This window comes from Centruroides sculpturatus, unplaced genomic scaffold, assembly GCF_000671375.1.
Source record: "Centruroides sculpturatus isolate CEXI.00-Female unplaced genomic scaffold, Cexi_2.0 scaffold1386, whole genome shotgun sequence".
NCBI lineage: Eukaryota > Metazoa > Arthropoda > Arachnida > Scorpiones > Buthidae > Centruroides > Centruroides sculpturatus.
Window position 1 is genome coordinate 134315 of NW_019385686.1, and position 23987 is coordinate 158301.

At 28.9% G+C, this 23987-nt stretch overlaps 1 protein-coding gene across 3 annotated transcripts in view; it reads right to left on the reverse strand.

Annotated features, from left to right (window-relative positions):
• The window catches only part of LOC111641195 (ubiquitin carboxyl-terminal hydrolase 20-like), a 90057-nt gene that overhangs the window by 17622 nt on the left and 48448 nt on the right, over positions 1-23987 (reverse strand). For all 3 annotated transcript variants that reach the window (XM_023387328.1, XM_023387327.1, XM_023387326.1), the window contains exons 4-12: positions 22425-22635; positions 19894-19963; positions 19694-19807; positions 17594-17672; positions 9624-10403; positions 9115-9284; positions 6473-6623; positions 5520-5634; positions 3910-3975 (exon numbers count right to left, since the gene is read on the reverse strand). In XM_023387328.1, the coding sequence (XP_023243096.1) occupies positions 3910-3975; positions 5520-5634; positions 6473-6623; positions 9115-9284; positions 9624-10403; positions 17594-17672; positions 19694-19807; positions 19894-19963; positions 22425-22635 (1756 nt within the window). The remainder of the gene's footprint in view (positions 1-3909; positions 3976-5519; positions 5635-6472; positions 6624-9114; positions 9285-9623; positions 10404-17593; positions 17673-19693; positions 19808-19893; positions 19964-22424; positions 22636-23987) is intronic.

The window sequence follows — 23987 nt, forward strand, 5'->3', positions numbered from 1 at the left end:
AGGCAGGTAAGTTGAGTTTTACTATCGTCTGTACAGTATATAAATTAGGTACTGTAAGTCTAATACAGTACTGTAATTTTATACATTTCTTATTCAATGGCCATAAAAATTATTTCTATTAATGATGTCTCGAAAGTTCAGCAAATTTTTCACAGAAAAATAACTTATCAGAAAACGTGTCCGCTGTTTGGTGCGCTGCTCCGCGATGTAAACAAGCTTAAGCAATGGCATCGTCAAACGGTGCACACTCGGTAAGTAATCCTACAATTTTTTGTTTATAGCATAGTTTATATGAATTATTCCCAAATAATTATACATGTTTTGGAAATGTTAAGTCAAATTAGTCTAGAATCGATTAATTTTATGGAAGAAAACCTTTCAAACAGCCGTAGTCTGTAAACTGCACACATGCCAAGCTGTGATTGGCTCATGTATTTAAGGATTCCTACAACGCAAGATTCTTATAAAGNAACGGTGCACACTCGGTAAGTAATCCTACAATTTTTTGTTTATAGCATAGTTTATATGAATTATTCCCAAATAATTATACGTTTTGGAAATGTTGAGTCAAATTAGTCTAGAATCGATTAATTTTATGGAAGAAAACCTTTCAAACAGCCGTAGTCTGTAAACTGCACACGTGCCAGTGATTGGCTCATGTATTTAAGGATTCCTACAACGCAAGATTCTTATAAAGTGGAATGTATCTACCGTGTTATGGGGGGGTCGACTGTATATATATATATAGTCAGGCAAAAATACAAAGGCTCTGCTATATAAATTCTGTATCTGCATAACAAAATCATAGGAAATCAGCTGGAGACAATTTAAATTAAAACAGTGACAGGTAATTAAAAAAATTAATACTGTCAATTTTTTGTATTTTGAATTTGTTTTGTATGAAAGCTTCAATCCCATACAGACAGACGAATGATAGTGAGAGATTATCCTTTCATTCTATGTGGTCTTTGTAATTGAAGATTAATTGTGCATCCATAAAATCTGGGACAATATATTGGACTGCTAAAGGCTGCTCTTCTGATTCATTTATACACAACTTATTCACCTAACTTTATAATATAATTACAGTGCACTTGAGATTTAAGTGCATAACTTTTATATGTATAAAATGTACAGGTACATTCACCAAAATTATCTTTAAAGATAATACATACATTATTAAAATTTCAAGATAATTTTACTTTTAATTTTATAATATGCCATACTTTTAAACCCACAAGATTGAAACTTGTAATACTGTTGGACATAGATATACACAAAACATTGAATTATACATAGATACTTTTAATGTCAAATTATAACATTATTTTATAATTTAGTATTTTTATAATATTATGTAAATAACTTTACCTTTATAATGGTTGTGTTTTAAAACATATGTGTATTCCATTTACCCATATATGAAATTAATAATTTTAATACAGTGGGTGATCAGTTAATGAACAGTTCAGATAGCAAACAAATCGGATAACGAATACTTTTGCGAAAGATTTTTATGATCAGACAACGAACACTTTACTGAACAAACATAAAAAGAAGCGACTGAAAATAACGAATACCGATTGATTTTCCCTTGTCTTCAGGTAACAATTCGAAACCTTTCAGAGTGCAGGAGACATAACATCGACACTCAACCCGATACCAATCAGATAGTATAATATTCCTCCAAATTTTGTAATTCCAGCTTTTTGTTTATCTTTCTGACAAATAATTTTTTATAGCCTTCATGAGACTATCAGACAGGCACTTGTTAAGTTTTGTGTCGAGGGTTTATTTATGAAAGGTGAAAGTTTAACTGTCCCATCGAATATTCATTAACGTTTTAATACTAAATTTTGAATTTCATCCAGCCTTGCATTTAAATAATTTTTTGTGGGCTAGTTGATTTCTGTTCTCTGAATTTTTGTAAGTGCTTTTCTGAACTTTTTATTTAAAAAAGAAACTGATAATATTATGGAGCCTAAAAAAAAGGAGTGTCAAGAACTGTGCTCACTATAGAAACCAAGTAAGAGATAATAGCCAAGGTACAAAGTGGGAACAAGATGTCTGATGTTGCTAGGCAGTATGGCTTGAACAGGTCTACAGTAGGCACAACCTTAGCTATGAAAGATATATCAAGAAGTCTCAAGCTGTTAATGGCATAATGAAAATCACATCTGAGAAATAAAGAGCATTTTAGAGCTCATAATGGAACCTGAAACTGAACTGACGACAGAAGAACTCCAAGAACTCTCAAATGAAGAATACCAAGAAACTCAGCAAGATGCGTTTTCTTTTGAAAAAGAGGAAGACGAAAGAGGACCAATGTCGACATCTGCTACTAAAGATCTTTTGAAGAAGTGGAAGAATGTCAGAACAACAATCATCCAAGTGACATCCAAACCAGAATAAGGTTAATGGGGTTGGGGATCTCTACAATTACAATATTATTAATTACTTCCAAAAAATCCTGAAGAAAAGAAAAAAGCAATCGACATTTGACAGATTCTTTAACCCCCACAAACGGAAAAAACATGAGAACAACAATCATCCAAGTGACATCCAAACCAGAATAAGGTTAATGGGGTTGGGAATCTCTACAATTACAATATTATTAATTACTTCCAAAAAATCCTGAAGAAAAGAGAAAAGCAATCGACATTTGACAGATTCTTTAACCCCCACAAACGGAAAAAACATGAGTAATAAAATGCAAGACTGCATATATATGTATTTTTACTATTACATATAAATAAACATAATAAAAAGTATATATTATTTTTATTTTTTGGAGACTCCAGAACAAATTAATCAAATTCCCATAAAAACCTATGGTAAACCAATAATCGGTTAACGAACAAAGTCTTGGAATGGATTATGTTCGTTAACCGATCGCCCACTGTATTTGTATCTTAATTTTAAAAATTATATCTAGAGTTGAAACCAATAATTGTAGTATTAGTTAAGCAAATTCAAAATTGTATGTAAAGATAATATAATTAATGTATTGTTAAATATTATAACTCATATATTCTGATATCCAAATAGGTCAAACTGGTGAAGAGCTGTGCCCAAAATACATATAAATTTGCAAATTTATACCTACACTGTATAAATTTGCAAAGAGGCTTCAGTTTAATCCAACCTTTATTTAAAAACAGATTTAATAGAGTAGAATAATTACTTTAGTTATTTTTCAATATTTATAATAATTTATACAAGCAATAGATGGGAAAAAACTTTCTAATTGGAAAAAAGCAAGAGTCTCTTAAAGCATGCTACAAAGGTGCATTGAGGAGAGTGTAAGACCACTCTGTTTACGACTCAGTCATAAAAGCAGATGGATAGCTAGCTACACGCCAACACTAACTCAATGGATCTTAAAACTCACAGCCCTCGGGGATTCAATTCCAGTTTATTCTTTCAGTAGTTTGGCACTGTGTTGCCAATCCACCAAAGACACTCATTAAAAAAATCAGATAATTATACAATTTTAAAATGGTAAAAAATAATTTAATAGAATTATTAATGTCACTGTGATTAACCATGTATTCTAAATTAATGTTAACAAATTTTAATTGATACACACAACTTTTATTGCATTTATATTTGATATTAAGTCAAGGTATTTAAAACATTGTGTGTAAGAATTGATAGAAAGTAACAAATTTATCAATTATTCTGACATTGCTTTCAAAAGCAAGTGCTTTAAATCAATAACAAAATTTAATCACTAAATATATTATATAATAGTCATATTTAATTTTCACCATAAATTTTAGAAATATTTATGGAAAAAATTAGAGTATAAATTAAAATACACAAATATAGCTTTCAAAAGTTTAATATCTCAAAATAATTTAAATTTTTATATTCTTAATTTGTTTAGTTAAAAAAAATTACACTTACAACCAGCAGTGCCATGATGACATATAACGGCAACAAGATCATAGGTAGTAACTCCTCTTGAACAATCTAATATCAAAATTAGTCATTTTAAGTCTATTATTTAAATTTTATAACAATTTAACGTAAAAAATTCAATATAAAATCTTATTAGATTACATTATTTGTATAAAAATTCAGTATGTTCAAATTCTAATTTTATGTTTTTTTCCCTCTTCAAAGAAAAATTAAATGCTAAGAATAAATTAACAATAATATGAATAGAAAAATTATAAAATTGTTATATAATGAGTGTGAGGATCAGAAATTTTGTATTGTAAACTAAAATTTTTTTGTTTAATAAACTTTATAAAGATGGAACGAGAAAACAGAAAAAAAAAAGGAAAAGGGAAAAATAAATCGATAAAAACCTCGATTCCCACAAGTTGGGTTCCTTGTTGAGATGAGTACATTTCTGTGTCACCCATCACCTCATTGGACTAAGAAGATCGTCATCGCTGACAAAATCGGGGAAAGGTTTGAAAAAGAGGACTTGATATAAAAGGGACGGGCACGATGAGTAAGGGGGTGGAAGTTATTATTGGTATCTGTGTGTGCACTCCGATCGTCTACCTCCCACCGAGAATCCGAACCTCCTTTTCGCCTACAAGACTAGAACTGAACTCCAAGAAGACCTCAACTGAACTGAACTGACCTCAATACCTACTCAACTGGAAAGAACTGTTGGACTTTTTTTGTGCTTGACTTGATATCCTATACAACCTAAGGTATTTATCCTGCCCGCGCACTATTGTACGCTCTCTCTCTCTGCGTAAACTAAACGCGAAATCGGTTGTAATTAGAACTAGGAAATGATCACTGAAACTAGAACTAGAACTAGAAAATGATAACTGAACACGATTCATGTAATTTATGTTCGCATTTTATTTACTAATGTAAATCTACATTAGAGATATATAAATAAACGGTTGTTTATGTTAAACCCTTCTCGAGTGCAGTTTCTTCCATTTTTCTCTCCGTTTCCTCTATTCCGGGTCCAAACCTCGTACGCTACCGCTCGCGTGACATAAAGTCGCGATTTCCGAGTCCTGCGAGACTCGGTGGTGTCACATCCTGACGTAGTATCGAAGAGATACCGACCCTACGGTCACATGAGTAAAATCACCATTAAGTCCAATCCTACTCAAGATACACACAATCATTATCATTAGTCAGGCTTAACCAGTGTTTTAAACATTATTTTCTCACAGTGCACTAGTTTAAATGTTTGCATTTCTTACATCAGTTTTAATGGTGTATCTATAGGTTTGCTATTATTAAAGATAGTATTATAGAAAAAAATGGCAAGCAAACAATGCTGGATAAATTACTAAATCTTAAACTTATAAAACTTTTAATTGTTTTAACATGTCTTTTTAATGTCAGAATCACTAAATCCAGAATTGTAGTCTTATTTACTTATCCCACATATTTTCAATCAGTTATCATCATCAGTACAGGCATGTTCTGAAGTGATTATAATAAGTCAATTATGCTATATTACAATTTTGTATCTTATAATTCACTTAATTTTTACAATTATTAACTTATAAATAATAAATGGAACTTGATACCTTTATGAAGAAATGGAGACATATCCAATCCTTCAAGAGGGAAAGAAACATTGCTGCTTATTTTAGAAGAAAACATGACTTCATGTCTAAAACGTTTCAAGTGAATACAAAGAACCTAAATAAATGAATTAAATATGTCAATGTTCTTTATATATATAATCCATATAAAAAATACTATATATTGTAATTATTGTCATATTTCTAATAATAATTAAGCTATAAACTTTACTTATACTTAATAACTTTGGAAACTACCTATAAATTTGATATACATATTTACTGATTATATAAAATGATATCAAATTTCAAAAGTATAACAATTATTTTTAAATCCTAAACAATTCTTCATAATAATACTAAAGGAAAAAGAAATATCATTACATAATATAATACAATATTACTTAATGACTAATAATTAAACGTTAATATATTTCAAATGCTTAAATGCTAATTAAATACGGTAATACCCCGAACTTACGCGATAGGTGGAACCGAGCGATAACCGCGTAAGTCGGGGTATAATTTTGTAATTTGTGTAAAATCCAAGTTGGATGTATGTAAGCTAATAAATGTTCTCGTTAATCTTATCTCGTCATTTGATTCGTTCACGGTTAAAAGAAATCACCACATAGAGTCTCTCAAGTCTCCGTAGATATAACAAACACAGAAATAAATAACACAAAATAAATTGTAGCTATGTGTCGATTCCATGCAACACGTCCGAACATGTAAGCTGAACAATAGTGTGGCGGGAGTGAGTAATCAAGAGTTTCATGGCGCTCAAACAAAAGATGAATCAACGAGATTTGAAAATCGCGTAACTCTGGGTTCACGTAAGTCGGGTAGCGTAAATCGAGGTATTACTGTATAAATTTATAACAATATGATTGCAATTGATTCATATAATATAGTAAATCTTCTTAAAAAAATAAAAATTTTTAACAGTATTTTACCTCAGGTAACTGCAAAACTCTGGAATATTTTATGCCATTTCTTAGTTTTTTACATTTCTCACAGCTGTACATATTATCACCTTTCAATTCATCTGCAGAAAAAAAAGCAGACAAGCAATCTTGCAGGCTTATGGTGGGTCCCCAAAACCAACTGTTGAAAATAAGAAAATTTATTATTATTAAAATTACTTAGATGGATAATATGTAGGAAATTATAGTACATGTTTTAAAGTCAATTTGAAAACAAATGCAACACTGTGTGCTCTAGCAATTTTTGTAGTTATGTGCTAGATGTGGTTCCCATGTAGGAAAATACAGTAACAGATGTTTTTATCATACATTTTATATTTTTGTAACTAAATTGAAGTTTTATCAATGTTTTATAAGCTATTTTATTATTGTAATACAAACAGAAGTAAATCTTATATATACCCTTTTAAATGTTTACATCTTAGAGTTGCTCTATCATTTAATCTTCCTAATAAGAAAATTTATATAAATATAGTTATAATTATAATATCTGTAATCTATAAAATATAATTATAGATTACAAACATATTGAACAACCAAGCATCTATATTGTTTCACAACAAATCTAGAACTGTATTGAACATGGACTATGGTAAAACACAGCAATTCAAATAGACCATTTCCATTGTCATTTTCATTATTGCGCAAAGTTGTTTTAATGATGCTACATCATAAAATGAAGCATTAAAAATATTTAGTTGTTTTCATTTTAAAAGTACAGTTTGACGAAATTATATAAGAAAGATTTACTCTTTATTACATAATCTGTTATATAAAAATATAATTTTGTCTGTTTATTCTTTCTTCAAATAGTAAGACCATATAAAAACAGATTCTATAAAACAGTGTTAGAGTCTTCTTTTGACTATATACTTAAGATAACGATATAACTCAGATCTCAGGATCCAAAATATCAGCCCATATTTTATTAAATTAATGTATTTTGATAGACAGATGTACCAGCAAATAATTTGATGTGATTGGACAAAAACACGTTATAATAATTGTACATCCTGTAGTATACTTCATTCTAATGTATGTATGATTTCATTCAAAAGCAAATAACTTTGACATTAAGTAATTAAGTTAAGTGTAAAGGCAGTACAAAGAATTATTATTGGATATATATGTGAAAACCATTGAATTTTTGGTCTAAAAACCAATAGTGTTAATGATATAAAGTAAAATTCATTTGAAGTGCAATATAAATCTCATTTTTTCAAATTTGGGCCCAACCTGTTACCATTGTAAGAAATACCATGTTCAATCAACTCCCAAGTGTATTATAAAAGAACTTTTATAAATAATTCAAATTTGGCAAATCAAATATGAAATAATTTAATGTTAAAAATACAATTTCAATTCTAATTTTAATATTTAGAAACTTTTGAAAACCAGCTGAAAAAATTACATTATTAAAATTAGAGATGAACCAAAATTAATATTTGTAGGGATTGATTTTTGTAAGCATATTAATGTCTACAAAATTTACTATTGCATCGACTGAATTCCAATATACAGGGTGTCCAAAAAGTCACAATACATGGGAAAATTTAACACTTTTTAGAAAAATGAGACTTTATTTATAAAACTTTACACACTGGCCATTTCTTTTAAGCATCCCTCCCACTCAAGTTGAATTCCTTTTAACTCATCAGCTGTCACTTACTTAACTGATCTTTGAGTGAGTTTCTTTAGGTGATCCATACTTTAAATTTTTTCCTGGTACACCAAAGCTTTTAAGTGTCTCCACAGGTAAAAATCAAAAAGGTTAAGGTCCAGGGATCTCAGAAGCCACTCTAAAGAACTACAATGACCAATCCACAAAACTAATGATCCAATTTTCCCATATATCATGGCTTTTAGATCACCAATATTTATAGCCACAATGACTTTTTTGTCTGCTAATTTATTGTTATTAAACTTAATGTTAAAAAAAGAAAAGTTATAACTGTTAACAATAAATTTATTATCAACAATTATAACTATTTTTCTACTCATTCTAATCAGATCCACTTTAAATTTACACACAAAAAATACTGAAAAATTGGCAAGGAATTAGAAAATCCTTAAAACTTTCAATATTTTCTGTGTGTGTGGATTTAAAAGCAATTAATGGAGTCAATAAACCTTTCAAAACTTATTCAATTTAACCATACTTTTAATTAAACTACTTATTATATAGTTTATTAAGATCAAACATTAATTATTGTCGATGAATGGAAATTTTATCTAAATATTGAATTTAATATAAATCAATACGAAATACATTGTATCTTAATTTTATTAATTACATATCACAATTCATTATCAACTTTACTATCACAGTATCTTAATAAACCATACTTTGGAAATTATAAAAACACAAATATGATTGTTGTTATTTTCTAAAGGATCGTTTTAATCTCACACAATAAATCATATGATCTAGAAGCTAGTGGATCAAACTAATAATTTCAGTTAATATTGTAATAATGAAAGAGGTTAAACATTGATTAAATTTGTAACTTTAAGGTTAAAAATAATTGTAACTGTATTTAATACTAATTAAAAATTCAAATATTTGTAGTTTTTCAATATTAAATTATTGAATTTTGTGAAAATTTACAAACCTTATGATCCAATCAAGCATAGAACCTAACCAACTCCTGTTACTATAAACATCTGTACAAGCATTGGTTCCCTTTTGCTGATTATTATGAGAAGCATGAAGCATGTGTAAATGATCACGACCAGGAATAGGTAAAGAAAGATCTTGGAATGTCTCTTTTGTTGTTGATAACTGTAATATAGTTAACAAATAAATTAAGAAATATGTACATTAATCCTTATAATTTACTATTACTTTGTATATTTTTAATTTACTGAAAAATAATCTGATGTAGGCCTACCATATAAAATTTATAATTTCTCAGATAATAAATTTCTCTAAAATGAAATAATAAATTTGTATATATAAAATTCTCTTGATTAACATTCTTTTTTATTCCTGAATTAATTGATCCAACTGTGTATATTTAAATATATTAAATTATTTAAAATAAAACTTATTAAGAAAAAACTAAATATAATTTTATGTTTTTCCGCTTTAAAATAAACTGATGATAAATTGAATACTTACTGTATCACATGTAAGACATTGCACTGAACTAACTATCTTCCCATCAAAAATATCTGAAATAACACTATGATACTGTACAGGTTTCTTCTTCCTTGGTCCCATCTTGGCAAATGATTGATTCTGACTCTGAATTTGTCTAATGGTGGTAGAATTTCTTTGTATTGTCTGGCGCTGAGAATCAAGTTGTTGCCTGTTATTTATACCTATATAATTTGCTTTTTTAGATTCTCCAGATCTTGAAGCAGGTGACGTTTTTCCCTCCAAATAGCTTCCCACATCCGAAATATCTACAGAATGATTACCTTGAACTCCTGAATCAGATGACCAATCGATACCCCCGTAATGGCGATAATCCTCCTTGGGTGGAAGATTACGAACAGAATTATAACCTTCCTTTTCTTTATTAACTTCTGCTGATTTATTTGATGGATGTGAATGAAAATTAGGCATTTGATTTTGCATATGTCCCTCTTGGTTAGAATTAATAAGTAAAGAAGCATCTTGACAGTCGTCTTCATTTGCAACTAAACCTTCTCTATGTTCTACACAATCTTCTATGCATGAACTTTTTTCACTACTTAATCCTGAATCACATGTCTCAAATTCTGCTTCTGATTGGCTGGAATCTTCAGAAACACCTAATGCAGATTCACCTTGACAACTATCAAATTCTTCCGGACTATCAGGAGACATAGCGCCACATGATTCAACTTCAATTTTTGGTTCCTTTAGTTCCTCATGTAACTGATCCATAAAGCATCTGAGAAATTCTTGAGCATCCTGATAATGCAATAAATTAAATAAAATTTTCTCATTTAAATTATTTAACAAGTAAATAATATATAAAAGTTATGCCTACAAAATAATATCTCCATAAGTAGAATAATTTCAATGCTTTAACACAAAAAAAAAAATATTAAAACAAAAGTAATAAAAGATTCAAAAGAAAACTTAATTCTTTTGAATTCGTCTTCAGAGATGCTAACATAAATATGTGGAACTGAACATAGTTGCAATAATATTAATAATAATATTTATTATTATTATGTTGGGTTTAGTAGGTAATACTCGGTTTAAACCGGTGGCTGTGTACTATGCCGGACCAGAGTCAAGGCATAGCAACCAAAACAAAACTAAAATTAAATGTGTGTGTCTGTATTAAGGAATTTCCTAACAATATGAATATGGCATGTATTCNCTGGCATGGGTGTCCCTACCAGGAGCTTGTGCTCCAGCCTGCATTGCCCTATGGATCTGTAAAACTACTGGGCTCTCCCACCACGACCAGGTGGTGACCACGGGAGAGTTATTATTATTATTATTATTATTATTATTATCTCTCTCACAAGTCACCACCTTGCTGTGGTGAGAGAGCTCAGTATTCTGATGAACCACAGAGCTATGCCAGCTGGAACATCTGCTCCTGGTAGTGTCCCTCATATGAGTGAGGTCTGTGGGGAAAAATGAAGCCATGTGCGACTGAACCCACATCTGTAGAAGATCAAACGGTGGTAATAACACAATCCAAATGTAATACCAGCTTGGATGTCACCCAGGTTAACAAGGTCCACACTAGTGAGTTAGGCAGAGGCTCACGTTCAAAAAATATGTCACAGTCTCCCTTAGCCATCAGTGCTGAAAGCAGCACTGGTCCAAGTATACTACACTGTCCACACCAATTTTGGGAAACTGGCTTAATCTTGATGTTTCTAAGGCAATCCAGCCACAGACCACTAAAGCACGTAAACCATGCCAACAGATGAAATGGACTCAGAAATAAACAAGTTTATCATCCATATTTACTACACCATCACAAAACTTGAAACAGAGATGATAAAGGCAACAGTTACATTACCTGTTCTCACAACAATATCCACACCTCACTATCACTGTACAAAGGGTTGTGAATCAGAAAAGAATAATTATACATAACAACCTTATAACACAAACAACACTAGAACATATCAAAAAGCAAATTGCAAAAGAATTACATCAACAGCAATCATATAATCCTTCGGGCTCATCAAGATACTTGCATTGACAATGCTGTTCCTACCACCACTATTTTCACTGAGCTGACAATATCAACACTTCTTCACTTCCTGAAACAGATTCAGATTTAATTCACATTCTCAGTCTTCTTTTCCAAGAAGCACTCACAAAATTTACAAGCATTGACCCTGCACAATGGCCACGAATTCCCAAAATCAACACTTATAAACTAGTAGGGAAAACTCTGTACTATGTGAACACTTACGTATTATAAGATTGCACTCATTCTATTTCTACTCTCTCAGACATTCACACACTATTCTGTACAGGTACAGTCACAGTAGTGACCTACCATAGATTAAAACTGCATCCAGACAGAAGCACACAAATCAAAAACACTCAGAAGCCTGACTGGTAGCAAAGAAGAATAGAAACACAAATAAACAATATTAGACAGCAGCAAGGCAGGCTGACACAATCTGCTAATAACAACACAACACCTAAATTAATGAAACAACTAAAAACACTTCAAGAAAATTAAAACACACACAAAACATGAATAACGCAATGTCCACATTGCAGAATATATTGACACACTGAAACAAAAACTTGAAGCCAAAGCATGATGACTCAAACATTACAAAATTTGCTATGTATGGAAACAATGAAAAAAATTATTCACAAACAATGGAAAACTCTTCTACAGGCAAATTAATACCAAATCCACTACTGATTCCCAACACAATGGCAAGCCTTGACTTTAGTCCAGCATAGCACTTGGAACCAGTATTGGCTGAGTTTGACATTCATAACATAATAATAATAATATTAATAATAATGCTTCAGCGGCAATCGAGTCACTGATCATCAAAGCCAGAAAAATCGCATCAACAGATGAAACAGATTTAAGACAAACAAATTCATCATCTGTACCTACTAAATCATCACCAAGCTTTAAAATAACATGACAGTTTATAAACAATACATGACAAATTCATATAAAAATACTCATATATTATTATAGAACAGGGGATTGCCATAATTATGAACAACCATCTTATTTCGTAAACAATGCTTAAATGTATCAAACAACAAGTTGCAGAACAAACGCATCAATACACACAAACACTAACTTACTCAGAGAAAAAGAAAGAAAAGCTATATGGAGAATGAATAAGTACTTATTGTACCAATAGTCTTTTCTTAAATATCACATACATAACACAAAAATCTTGTAAGATTAGAGCTTAACAACAGCATCTATATCATACTACAAAAAGTTACAATACTAAACATGTCATTAGTCGAGAAATTCTTAAATACAGATACGTACAAAAACAGCACATAACCACAGTAACAGCTTTCCTGCAATATGCTTTGATTTTGATTGTGATACATACATTCCATCAATATGTAATCTTGTAAACAATAGGAAATTTTTATTTTTGGCACTGCCATACTATCTTTGTGAGGCATTTGTAAACACATTAATGTTTGGATAAACAGTGTCATTAAATTTTGCAATCTTTTCTCTTAAATTTAGTAAATTTATCCTTTTTTTTTTTAATATACAGTAGAGCATTGATTTTCCGACTCAATTGGGGACTCAGGTTGGTCGGATAACCGAAAAGAAGGAAAAAATACATTATTAGTATAGTATATTAGGATATTAGTAAAGCCCATGTAATTAGTTTATTAGTATATTGCTATTAACCAACTTTGCATTGAGTTTTCATTGATGTTTTGCCTAACAAATTTTTTTCTAAAATAACAATCATCGCTATTGTATCGTTAAAAATTATTTTTAAATTATTTTATTGCTCACGAAACAAACATCCACTCATAATTAGAAAATTAAGTCTCGTTTAAATATTGGCCTCCCTTCAATGGTCGAGCCGTTGATGCCAGCTAAAACACGCAAAAATTTAACAAAAATAATATTAAAGTAGCCAAGACATAGCTAAATATTGTAATGCCACATCACTAGCGGACATTTGAAATTTGCCAACTAGAATGGTCGGTTAACCGATGTGACGGTTAATCGGGGGTCAGATAATTGATGCTCTACTGTACTTTCCTACATCTGTTCCATCATATTTTATTGAAAAATTTGTAAAAACAACAAATTTCTTCCAAATAACCACAAAAATTCATTTTAGCAAATGAATCTACATCATCACTGCTTAAACCAATTCATCACTACAAAAACACAACACAAACAACTTCACATTCAGTTATTTCCATTTTGAAAACAGTAAATTAATAAAACAAATTTACTTATTAAGAACATGTGATCTAAACAATGACATGACACTGGCTAAACAGTGTTATTACATTACCATTTAATCATCGTTTCTTTACATAAATACTATTATTTACTTTACTGCTCCTGAGATAAAACCTAATGATGTATGAATATTTTGAAAGTATTTAAAACAACTTATTCTTACCCACCTACTATACTTTCAATATTTCTTTAAAATATTGAAAGTATTCTCTCTTGAAATATATAACTTTAAACATAGTTCTCTACTAAAAATTATTATTTTTTATCATTTGAAAGAAAAATTTTTAACCTTCATGAACCTTTCTGCAAAAATAAAAAATTTATAATTTCACTAAGAGGAGGTCAAAAGTAAAATGTCAAAATTTGTTGACAGAAGCAGTTATTAATGTATACAATCACAACTAGCAAAACCACATGTTTTTTGAATCTGTTCAACATTTCTATTGGTGGATTTGCTAATTCATACTTTTCTTAAGATAAATCAGTGTTCTTTAATTTTTTTTCTTGTGAAGAATGAAGGGAGCAAGCAAAGTAATTCTGACAGATGACTAATATATAAGGCGTCCCACATAAAATTGGTCCATTCGCTGCAAATGATAAAAATGAGTTTTGGCAAGGACACTTGTTAGAAACTTTACTTTAGCATTCATTATTTATTATTTAAATGTACAAAAACTTAGAAAAGATACTAAAAGTGAGGCCTTCGTGCATCATAATAATGTTCAGATTGAAACTTATGAAAAATATTGATGTTGATATCTTCAATGCTTCTGCAAATGCTATCCTTCAGTTTGCATATAGTTCTGGAATTAGTTACATTCTCTTTCAAATATCATCTATAAAATTTATGTCACTAATGTTTCATCATCTCAGTCATACCAACTTTAAGTGTGACACTCTGTATTAATAAATGAAACACAAATTATTAAATCAGATGGTCTTAAGTTAAAAAAAAAGTTGAAATAGTTCCCTCCCAAAAAAATTTCTGAAAAGTTTCACTCTATTGAATCTCATTCCAACTCCTGATCAATAATTTATGTTTCAAATGTATATATTATTTAATATTTTATCTATTATATTGTATATTATTTTATTATTCTTGTAACTATGTATAGCAACNAACATAATAATAATGCTTCAGCGGCAATCGAGTCACTGATCATCAAAGCCAGAAAAATCGCATCAACAGATGAAACAGATTTAAGACAAACAAATTCATCATCTGTACCTACTAAATCATCACCAAGCTTTAAAATAACATGACAGTTTATAAACAATACATGACAAATTCATATAAAAATACTCATATATTATTATAGAACAGGGGATTGCCATAATTATGAACAACCATCTTATTTCGTAAACAATGCTTAAATGTATCAAACAACAAGTTGCAGAACAAACGCATCAATACACACAAACACTAACTTACTCAGAGAAAAAGAAAGAAAAGCTATATGGAGAATGAATAAGTACTTATTGTACCAATAGTCTTTTCTTAAATATCACATACATAACACAAAAATCTTGTAAGATTAGAGCTTAACAACAGCATCTATATCATACTACAAAAAGTTACAATACTAAACATGTCATTAGTCGAGAAATTCTTAAATACAGATACGTACAAAAACAGCACATAACCACAGTAACAGCTTTCCTGCAATATGCTTTGATTTTGATTGTGATACATACATTCCATCAATATGTAATCTTGTAAACAATAGGAAATTTTTATTTTTGGCACTGCCATACTATCTTTGTGAGGCATTTGTAAACACATTAATGTTTGGATAAACAGTGTCATTAAATTTTGCAATCTTTTCTCTTAAATTTAGTAAATTTATCCTTTTTTTTTTTTTAATATACAGTAGAGCATCGATTATCCGACTCAATTGGGGACTCAGGTTGGTCGGATAACCGAAAAGAAGGAAAAAACAAAAAGAAGGAAAAAATACATTATTAGTATAGTATATTAGGATATTAGTAAAGCCCATGTAATTAGTTTATTAGTATATTGCTATTAACCAACTTTGCATTGAGTTTTCATTGATGTTTTGCCTAACAAATTTTTTTCTAAAATAACAATCATCGCTATTGTATCGTTAAAAATTATTTTTAAATTATTTTATTGCTCACGAAACAAACATCCACTCATAATTAGAAAATTAAGTCTCGTTTAAATATTGGCCTCCCTTCAATGGTCGAGCCGTTGATGCCAGCTAAAACACGCAAAAATTTAACAAAAATAATATTAAAGTAGCCAAGACATAGCTAAATATTGTAATGCCACATCACTAGCGGACATTTGAAATTTGCCAACTAGAATGGTCGGTTAACCGATGTGACGGTTAATCGGGGGTCAGATAANTCTTACCTTCTTTTATGCCAAATTTCTCGTATCAATCTCATGTAACTTTTTGCTAAGCCTGGCTTTTTGTCGGATCTAACAAATGCACCGCAATCACGAAAGAAAGATGTAAGCTGTGGACTAAAAATATGCAAAAAGACAATGTAGATATCTAAATATTTGTTAAATTAAATGCATATCTGATTTTCTTCTTATATGTTACCTACCAATTAGAAAGTGCTTGTATTGCTGCATTCATATAACAAGTATTACCAAGATTTTGTAGCCCCGTTAAACCTGTTATTAAAAAACAATTACTTTAAAATTATTTGAATTAAATATTTAATGCACTAAGAAAACTAACAATGATAAGATTCATAATATTTTAAAATAATTTAAATAATTTTGATAAGTCTTTCTTGTAGCTTTGAATTATTTAGTTTTACATACATACTACTGATTAAATTTGAAACTATGCATTCATCTGTAATTAATGATATAAATCACTCATTTGCCAAATCAATTAACTCCACAAAATAAAAAATAGAAAAATTAATAATATATTTTATTTTATTTTTTTTTCAATTTCTTCTAAATTTTAAATTTAAATAAACATTATAGAATGTATTTTTACATATCGCTATGTTAAAGTTATGCTTTAATGTAATAACGTATAAAATTGGTTATGCAAAAAATACAAAAATAATAATTATTTTGAAAATATATTAATGGAGTTAATCAATTTGGCATGTAAAAAGCTCATGTAAAGATTGAATGTGGTTAAACAAAACAATTTGCATATATAAATAAAGATTTGTTACATCTGAATTTTCTTTTAAATATTTCCATTCAACAGAAAAATCAACTATATTTTTTTCATTCTTATTAAATAATTTAAAATAATAAAATAAAGAATATTTTTATATATTTATATTATTAAAAATTAAATATTTTGATCTTCAATTTAACAGATAATACAGATTCCCACATAAGATTTCAGAAACAGCATATCAAATCTATTTGGTACAAATGCATCTATCTGTTGAAGTCAAAATACACTATTTGAGGCTATAACAGACTATAACTGTTAGTGCATGAAATGTAACTAGAATGCACTAGTGTTGCCACCTTTTCAAAATCGCTGACCCGGACAGCAGGTCAGGTTTGTTTGAAGAGGAGTTCCTGACGCATGCGCAATGTCATTTTACAATGCGAAGAATAATGTGCATGCCAGTTCTATATTAGTTACAGTTAGGGAAGAAAGGTCGACAGGTTGCGCATGTTTATGTCGACAGTTTACAAGTCGGCATAAACAGACTAACATGGCCAATATGATCATACCTGTTGAGCATAACCTCTGAAGACAGGAAAAGCAAATTTTATTCCATAGGCAATTGCTGACGGTACTACATAACTAGGTCTAAAGAAATACAAAATTTTCGATATAAATAAATCAATTTCCAAATCATATTATTGAAGAAATTTTAATTTTCCCCCCTCAATGTTCAATGTCAAATAAACAGCTATTTGCTATCTCATTAATTATTTATTAAATATAAATTGAATCAAAATTATTTATAGCATATAATAGTTTAAGTAAAAAAAATTACATTTATCATCATTTTAATATTTTTCAAAATTTAACATTTATAGTTAGAAAAAATGCTTTTTCTTTCTTTTAAGCCAAAAACAATTAGATAAGAACTTTCTCGATTATAAAAAAATATAATCAGCAGCATTTATCACAACTCAAGCATTATTTTAATTTCATTAAAAAATTTAGAGGATAAAAGCAATCTCATTTGTTAATAAAAAATCTGAAAATTCAGGTAAATGAAATTAGTTTAAATCTCATTCAATCAATAATAAATAATGTTGGACTGGACTATTGTATTTATAACAACTGTGTGTAGTGTGTAGTAAGTGACGTATGGATGCATGCACATATCCGTGTATTTTTAAATGTAGAATATTAAATGTTTTAAATAATAAAGCTATAGAGTTCACATTCAAATTAATAAAATAATTAATACCCACAATTTGGATATCAAAACTTCAACAATGGATTATTTGTTTAAAATTTATAGTATTATTGGACTTTTACAACCTGATATGATATGTTGTCTTGTCATTAATGCCATCATCTACCATTTTAAGTATTACATCTTTAAATGTATTTTTTAAAATAAATTTTACATTGATAACTTGAATTGAAATTATACAAGTGTCCAACAGATCTCCAATAATAAATTGGAAACATTTTTTCTAGTTAATTAAATATAAATCACGTAAGATCTTTAAATATTTTAAGTAAAGCAATTTTTTGTACATAATTGCATTATTATTCAAAATAAGAAACAATTAACTTATTTGAACAGTGTTGTCTGTTAATTCCTGAAGATTTTATTGATAATATGAAAATGCTATTAATATAAAATATAGTATGTCACCATTAGAAGCCTGAACTGGGCTTCTATTAAGACATGGGCTTCTATTAAGAGATCTCTATTAAGAGATTCTATTAAGAGATTTCTATTATCTTCCAAAACATGGGCTTCTATTAAGAGATTTAAGACCCTTATTTATTGTATGTTATTTATAACCAAATTATACATGAAGTAGAAAACATAGTTTTTAAAACTTTCTATTACATGTACAGTACTTTTAATCCCATATACAATTTGGACCTCACTGTTGCTGTATATATATGTAGCTCCACAACGCATTTATGCTAGTGCAAAAAAACTGTAGAAGAAGTTAGGAAAAAAAAAGTTACTGGTATTTTTTTTAATCTTTAATTTTATTAGAATGCACTGTTTACTGTGTATTATAAACTGGTTTCTCAATAAAAAAAAAAAAAATAGTACTATAATAGAAAATGTCTCCATTAGGATAGTTTTAACCAAAGAAATAGAAAAATTGCAGGGAATGGTCTTCTAATAAGCAATTGAAAGATGTAATAAATTTGAGAAATTTAGCACCTTATCAATGGTAAAAATAAAAAATTTTTTAAATATAAATAAGAGTATAGTTTCCATCTAACTGATAAAGTCTTTATTACTAAGGCTTCATCAGTTAGAATGTGGAACAGAACAACAGAAGAGAACATAATTTTAATTACAACCATTTGCAATATTACAAAAATTTAACAGTCATAAAGTTAAATTTAAATTATGTACTAAAAACAAATTATCACTTTCATATTTAAATTATATAAGTGCTAATTTGAGGTAATATATGTTGGTTTAGGCATTTTGTCTGTTTCCAAGCAATATATTTCAGTATAGGAGCGTAATTAACTCAATATCAAAATAATTAAAATTATTTAATCATTTTGTGTTATAACTTTGTTTATATTTTTACAGTAAAGTTTCCAGGATACATACAGAAAAAAATATTTTTTAATATTAATTTGATTTTTAGAATGTTCTAAATTCTTACCTTCTTTTATGCCAAATTTCTCGTATCAATCTCATGTAACTTTTTGCTAAGCCTGGCTTTTTGTCGGATCTAACAAATGCACCGCAATCACGAAAGAAAGATGTAAGCTGTGGACTAAAAATATGCAAAAAGACAATGTAGATATCTAAATATTTGTTAAATTAAATGCATATCTGATTTTCTTCTTATATGTTACCTACCAATTAGAAAGTGCTTGTATTGCTGCATTCATATAACAAGTATTACCAAGATTTTGTAGCCCCGTTAAACCTGTTATTAAAAAACAATTACTTTAAAATTATTTGAATTAAATATTTAATGCACTAAGAAAACTAACAATGATAAGATTCATAATATTTTAAAATAATTTAAATAATTTTGATAAGTCTTTCTTGTAGCTTTGAATTATTTAGTTTTACATACATACTACTGATTAAATTTGAAACTATGCATTCATCTGTAATTAATGATATAAATCACTCATTTGCCAAATCAATTAACTCCACAAAATAAAAAATAGAAAAATTAATAATATATTTTATTTTATTTTTTTTTCAATTTCTTCTAAATTTTAAATTTAAATAAACATTATAGAATGTATTTTTACATATCGCTATGTTAAAGTTATGCTTTAATGTAATAACGTATAAAATTGGTTATGCAAAAAATACAAAAATAATAATTATTTTGAAAATATATTAATGGAGTTAATCAATTTGGCATGTAAAAAGCTCATGTAAAGATTGAATGTGGTTAAACAAAACAATTTGCATATATAAATAAAGATTTGTTACATCTGAATTTTCTTTTAAATATTTCCATTCAACAGAAAAATCAACTATATTTTTTTCATTCTTATTAAATAATTTAAAATAATAAAATAAAGAATATTTTTATATATTTATATTATTAAAAATTAAATATTTTGATCTTCAATTTAACAGATAATACAGATTCCCACATAAGATTTCAGAAACAGCATATCAAATCTATTTGGTACAAATGCATCTATCTGTTGAAGTCAAAATACACTATTTGAGGCTATAACAGACTATAACTGTTAGTGCATGAAATGTAACTAGAATGCACTAGTGTTGCCACCTTTTCAAAATCGCTGACCCGGACAGCAGGTCAGGTTTGTTTGAAGAGGAGTTCCTGACGCATGCGCAATGTCATTTTACAATGCGAAGAATAATGTGCATGCCAGTTCTATATTAGTTACAGTTAGGGAAGAAAGGTCGACAGGTTGCGCATGTTTATGTCGACAGTTTACAAGTCGGCATAAACAGACTAACATGGCAGAATTGCAGATGAGTTTCAGTGAGTGTGAGTTCTTTCGCTGTTAAAATAGTGTAAATTTGTAAAAATATTTGCAAGAACATTGTTTCATTGTAATTTCACAATTTCTATGAAATTCACGGACAAAATTAATTTTTCACCCAGACATTGAGTCAATTCTAGGACTGTCCGGGTGAAAACCAGATGGATGGTAACACTAGAATGCACACTGACACTTATTGTTTATGTCACTATTTAGAAGTATGGTGTTTCTTTCTCTTGTATTTACCATAATAATTAATTATTGTTAAATAATTATTATTTGTACTGTATTTTTGTGGAATGACAGGCATTCTGCATATAAACGAGAGAAACTGCAAGCTGGTAACCCCAGTGTTTCCGGCATGCCAGTTAAACTATAACTAAAATATAAAATTAATCAGATCTAACAAAACTAGCTGTTAATTAAACATTAAAGAAGACATTCTTCTGAGTACAATAAAATAACAATGTTTTAATTTGACTCGGCTTAAAATCAGTAAGAGTTTCTTTTACAAAACAATAAAACAATCAACCACTTATTGACATTAGCAGTAGTAGCAGTAGTAGTAGTCACTGTGGGCTGCACTGACCATCTACCCCTATCTTAAAAATAACACCTTCATCTCAAATTTCACACAAAGCTGATGTTAATAGGTATAAGCTGAGATAATTTACAGTGAATTTCTTAAATTTAATATGTTTATTTTTGCATTTTTGAATCAAATAACAATAAAATACACATAAAAAAGCACTTTTGGAATTCCATGAGTATTTTATGTTGTTATAAAGAAGACAAAATGCAGAAATTAAACATATAATCATAGTTTTTCATGTAATGCTGACAATTTTAGTTAAAAAAAACTCATTTGTTTTTTTAATGCATCCTCTAGAGAGGAATGTATAATTCACTTAAACCAGCATGCCAGTTTTTATCATACAGAAATATCTGATTTCATGATCTCCCCAGATAGACCAACCAAAAAAATGCGGTATTTCTTATAATGCCCAAAAGTTTCAGTTTGTAGTTAGTTCTGACATCTTTGACATCTTCCCTTTCAATGAGTAATAATATTCATAGATATTTTTTATATGTTCATTTATATTAATTATTTTGTTGTTTATCTTGTAATAATTTGATTTTATCATTGTTTCTTTATAATTAATCTTTATTAACCAGCATAATCTTATTAACAACTAGTATTTTTGGCCTTTTCTACAGGTCATCTTCAAGCCAAAATAACCAGTTACAAGATAAATTTATACCAGTTAGTAAAAGTTTAATTATATAATAATAATAATTTCCAGTTTGTGTCTTGATTTAAACTATATTTATTTTTAATTTATTAATATATTAACAACAACTGTAATATTATTTCTCATTAATGAAAGAAAACTAAAATTTTAAACTTACCTCTGGGTTTCAGATTTTGATTTTCTCCTTCCTCATCCTCATCTGAATCAATATCTGCAACATATACTTTGCTGGCAGAGATATGTTGCGAAGACAAAATTCCTGGAGCAAGTGGAGGGTCATTATTTTCTAAAAATACTTCACATTCACACAAATAACACCAAACACGCAGTGTTGTAAGATTTAAAGTCAAGGAATGATCTTGTCTAGCCTGTAAATCACAAAATTATAATTTTATTAGTCAATTTAAAAGTTAACATGAAAATCTATCGTATAATTTAAATAAAATACATTATAAATATACACATATATGAATAAAATATATTTAAAAAAGGTAGAATTTAAAAAACACAAAGAATGAATCCCATTAATGCAGCTGATTATTGCATTTAATGCAATTCTGAAAAACGAGTTTATAGTCTGACCAATCCAGGAAGGCAATGGACTAGGTTTGACCATTGCCTTCCTGGGGTAAAGGTTGCATGATGTGAGTGATCAGCCTAGTTTAACCAGGGATTCACCAAACTTTTATCACAGCACACCAGATAACTGAAAGAATGACAAGCACAGGTCGCATAACCATTTTGTTCAATATAGTATACTGAATACACAAAAAAATAAAAAAAACCAATACTGTATATTTATTTACCAATATGCAAACACAATCTCTGCAGCAAGCTCGTAATTGCTTTTCTTAGAAACTTCATTGCAGGTACTTATACAAAAAGTGCTCCGATATCAAAAGTTGCAAAAAAATAGCCAAATTTTTCATCTCACTGATTTTCCTAAAAATTATATTACTGTCAAATGCAAAACTCAGATTGGACCAATTTTGTCATTTTTACTTACTCTTATTTTAATTTTTTCTACATAGTAAGTTTATCTACAATCTATGATATTTCCATATAAATAATTATATTTTAGCTCATTTGTGGCACAGTGAGGCAGTGGGCCAGATAAAATCGACCTATTGGGCCATATTTTGGTGACCCCTGTTTAACCCAAAGTGTGTATATGTTAAGTGGTGAAACTTTATTGTTAAATTTGTCACTCAACGATACCAGCACTCTGTTGTAACAGGTATGTAGACTTGCTCATTGCCAGGTTATACCACATGTTATACTAACCGTTATTAGCTACATTGAAAACAAACTTTTTCTTACACAAGAAGTTTGTTTTTTACCAGCAGGACGTTTTATTGCTATTTATTGTATATTTGCAATCTTTATGACAATGTCTTCAACTGAAAACCGATTAAATCCATATTCCAAGGAAGAAGAAAGGTAAATGATTTTGATCATATAGCAATTACACTTGATTGTTGTATATATTTTAGTTAAATCACAATTTATCATAATGTTGTTAAAATTTAGATTAAGAAGATACAAGTATTGGTTAACATTTTTGTGCATATAATTAGGACAAACACATTTCTACAGTTAATTTAGTTGTTTAAATAAATTATTTATTTATAATGTCATAAGAAATATCTAAATAAATTTAATTATAACAAATAAAAGTAATACAAACTTCGATTTAGCGTCATCATTTGTTCGCCCTCGG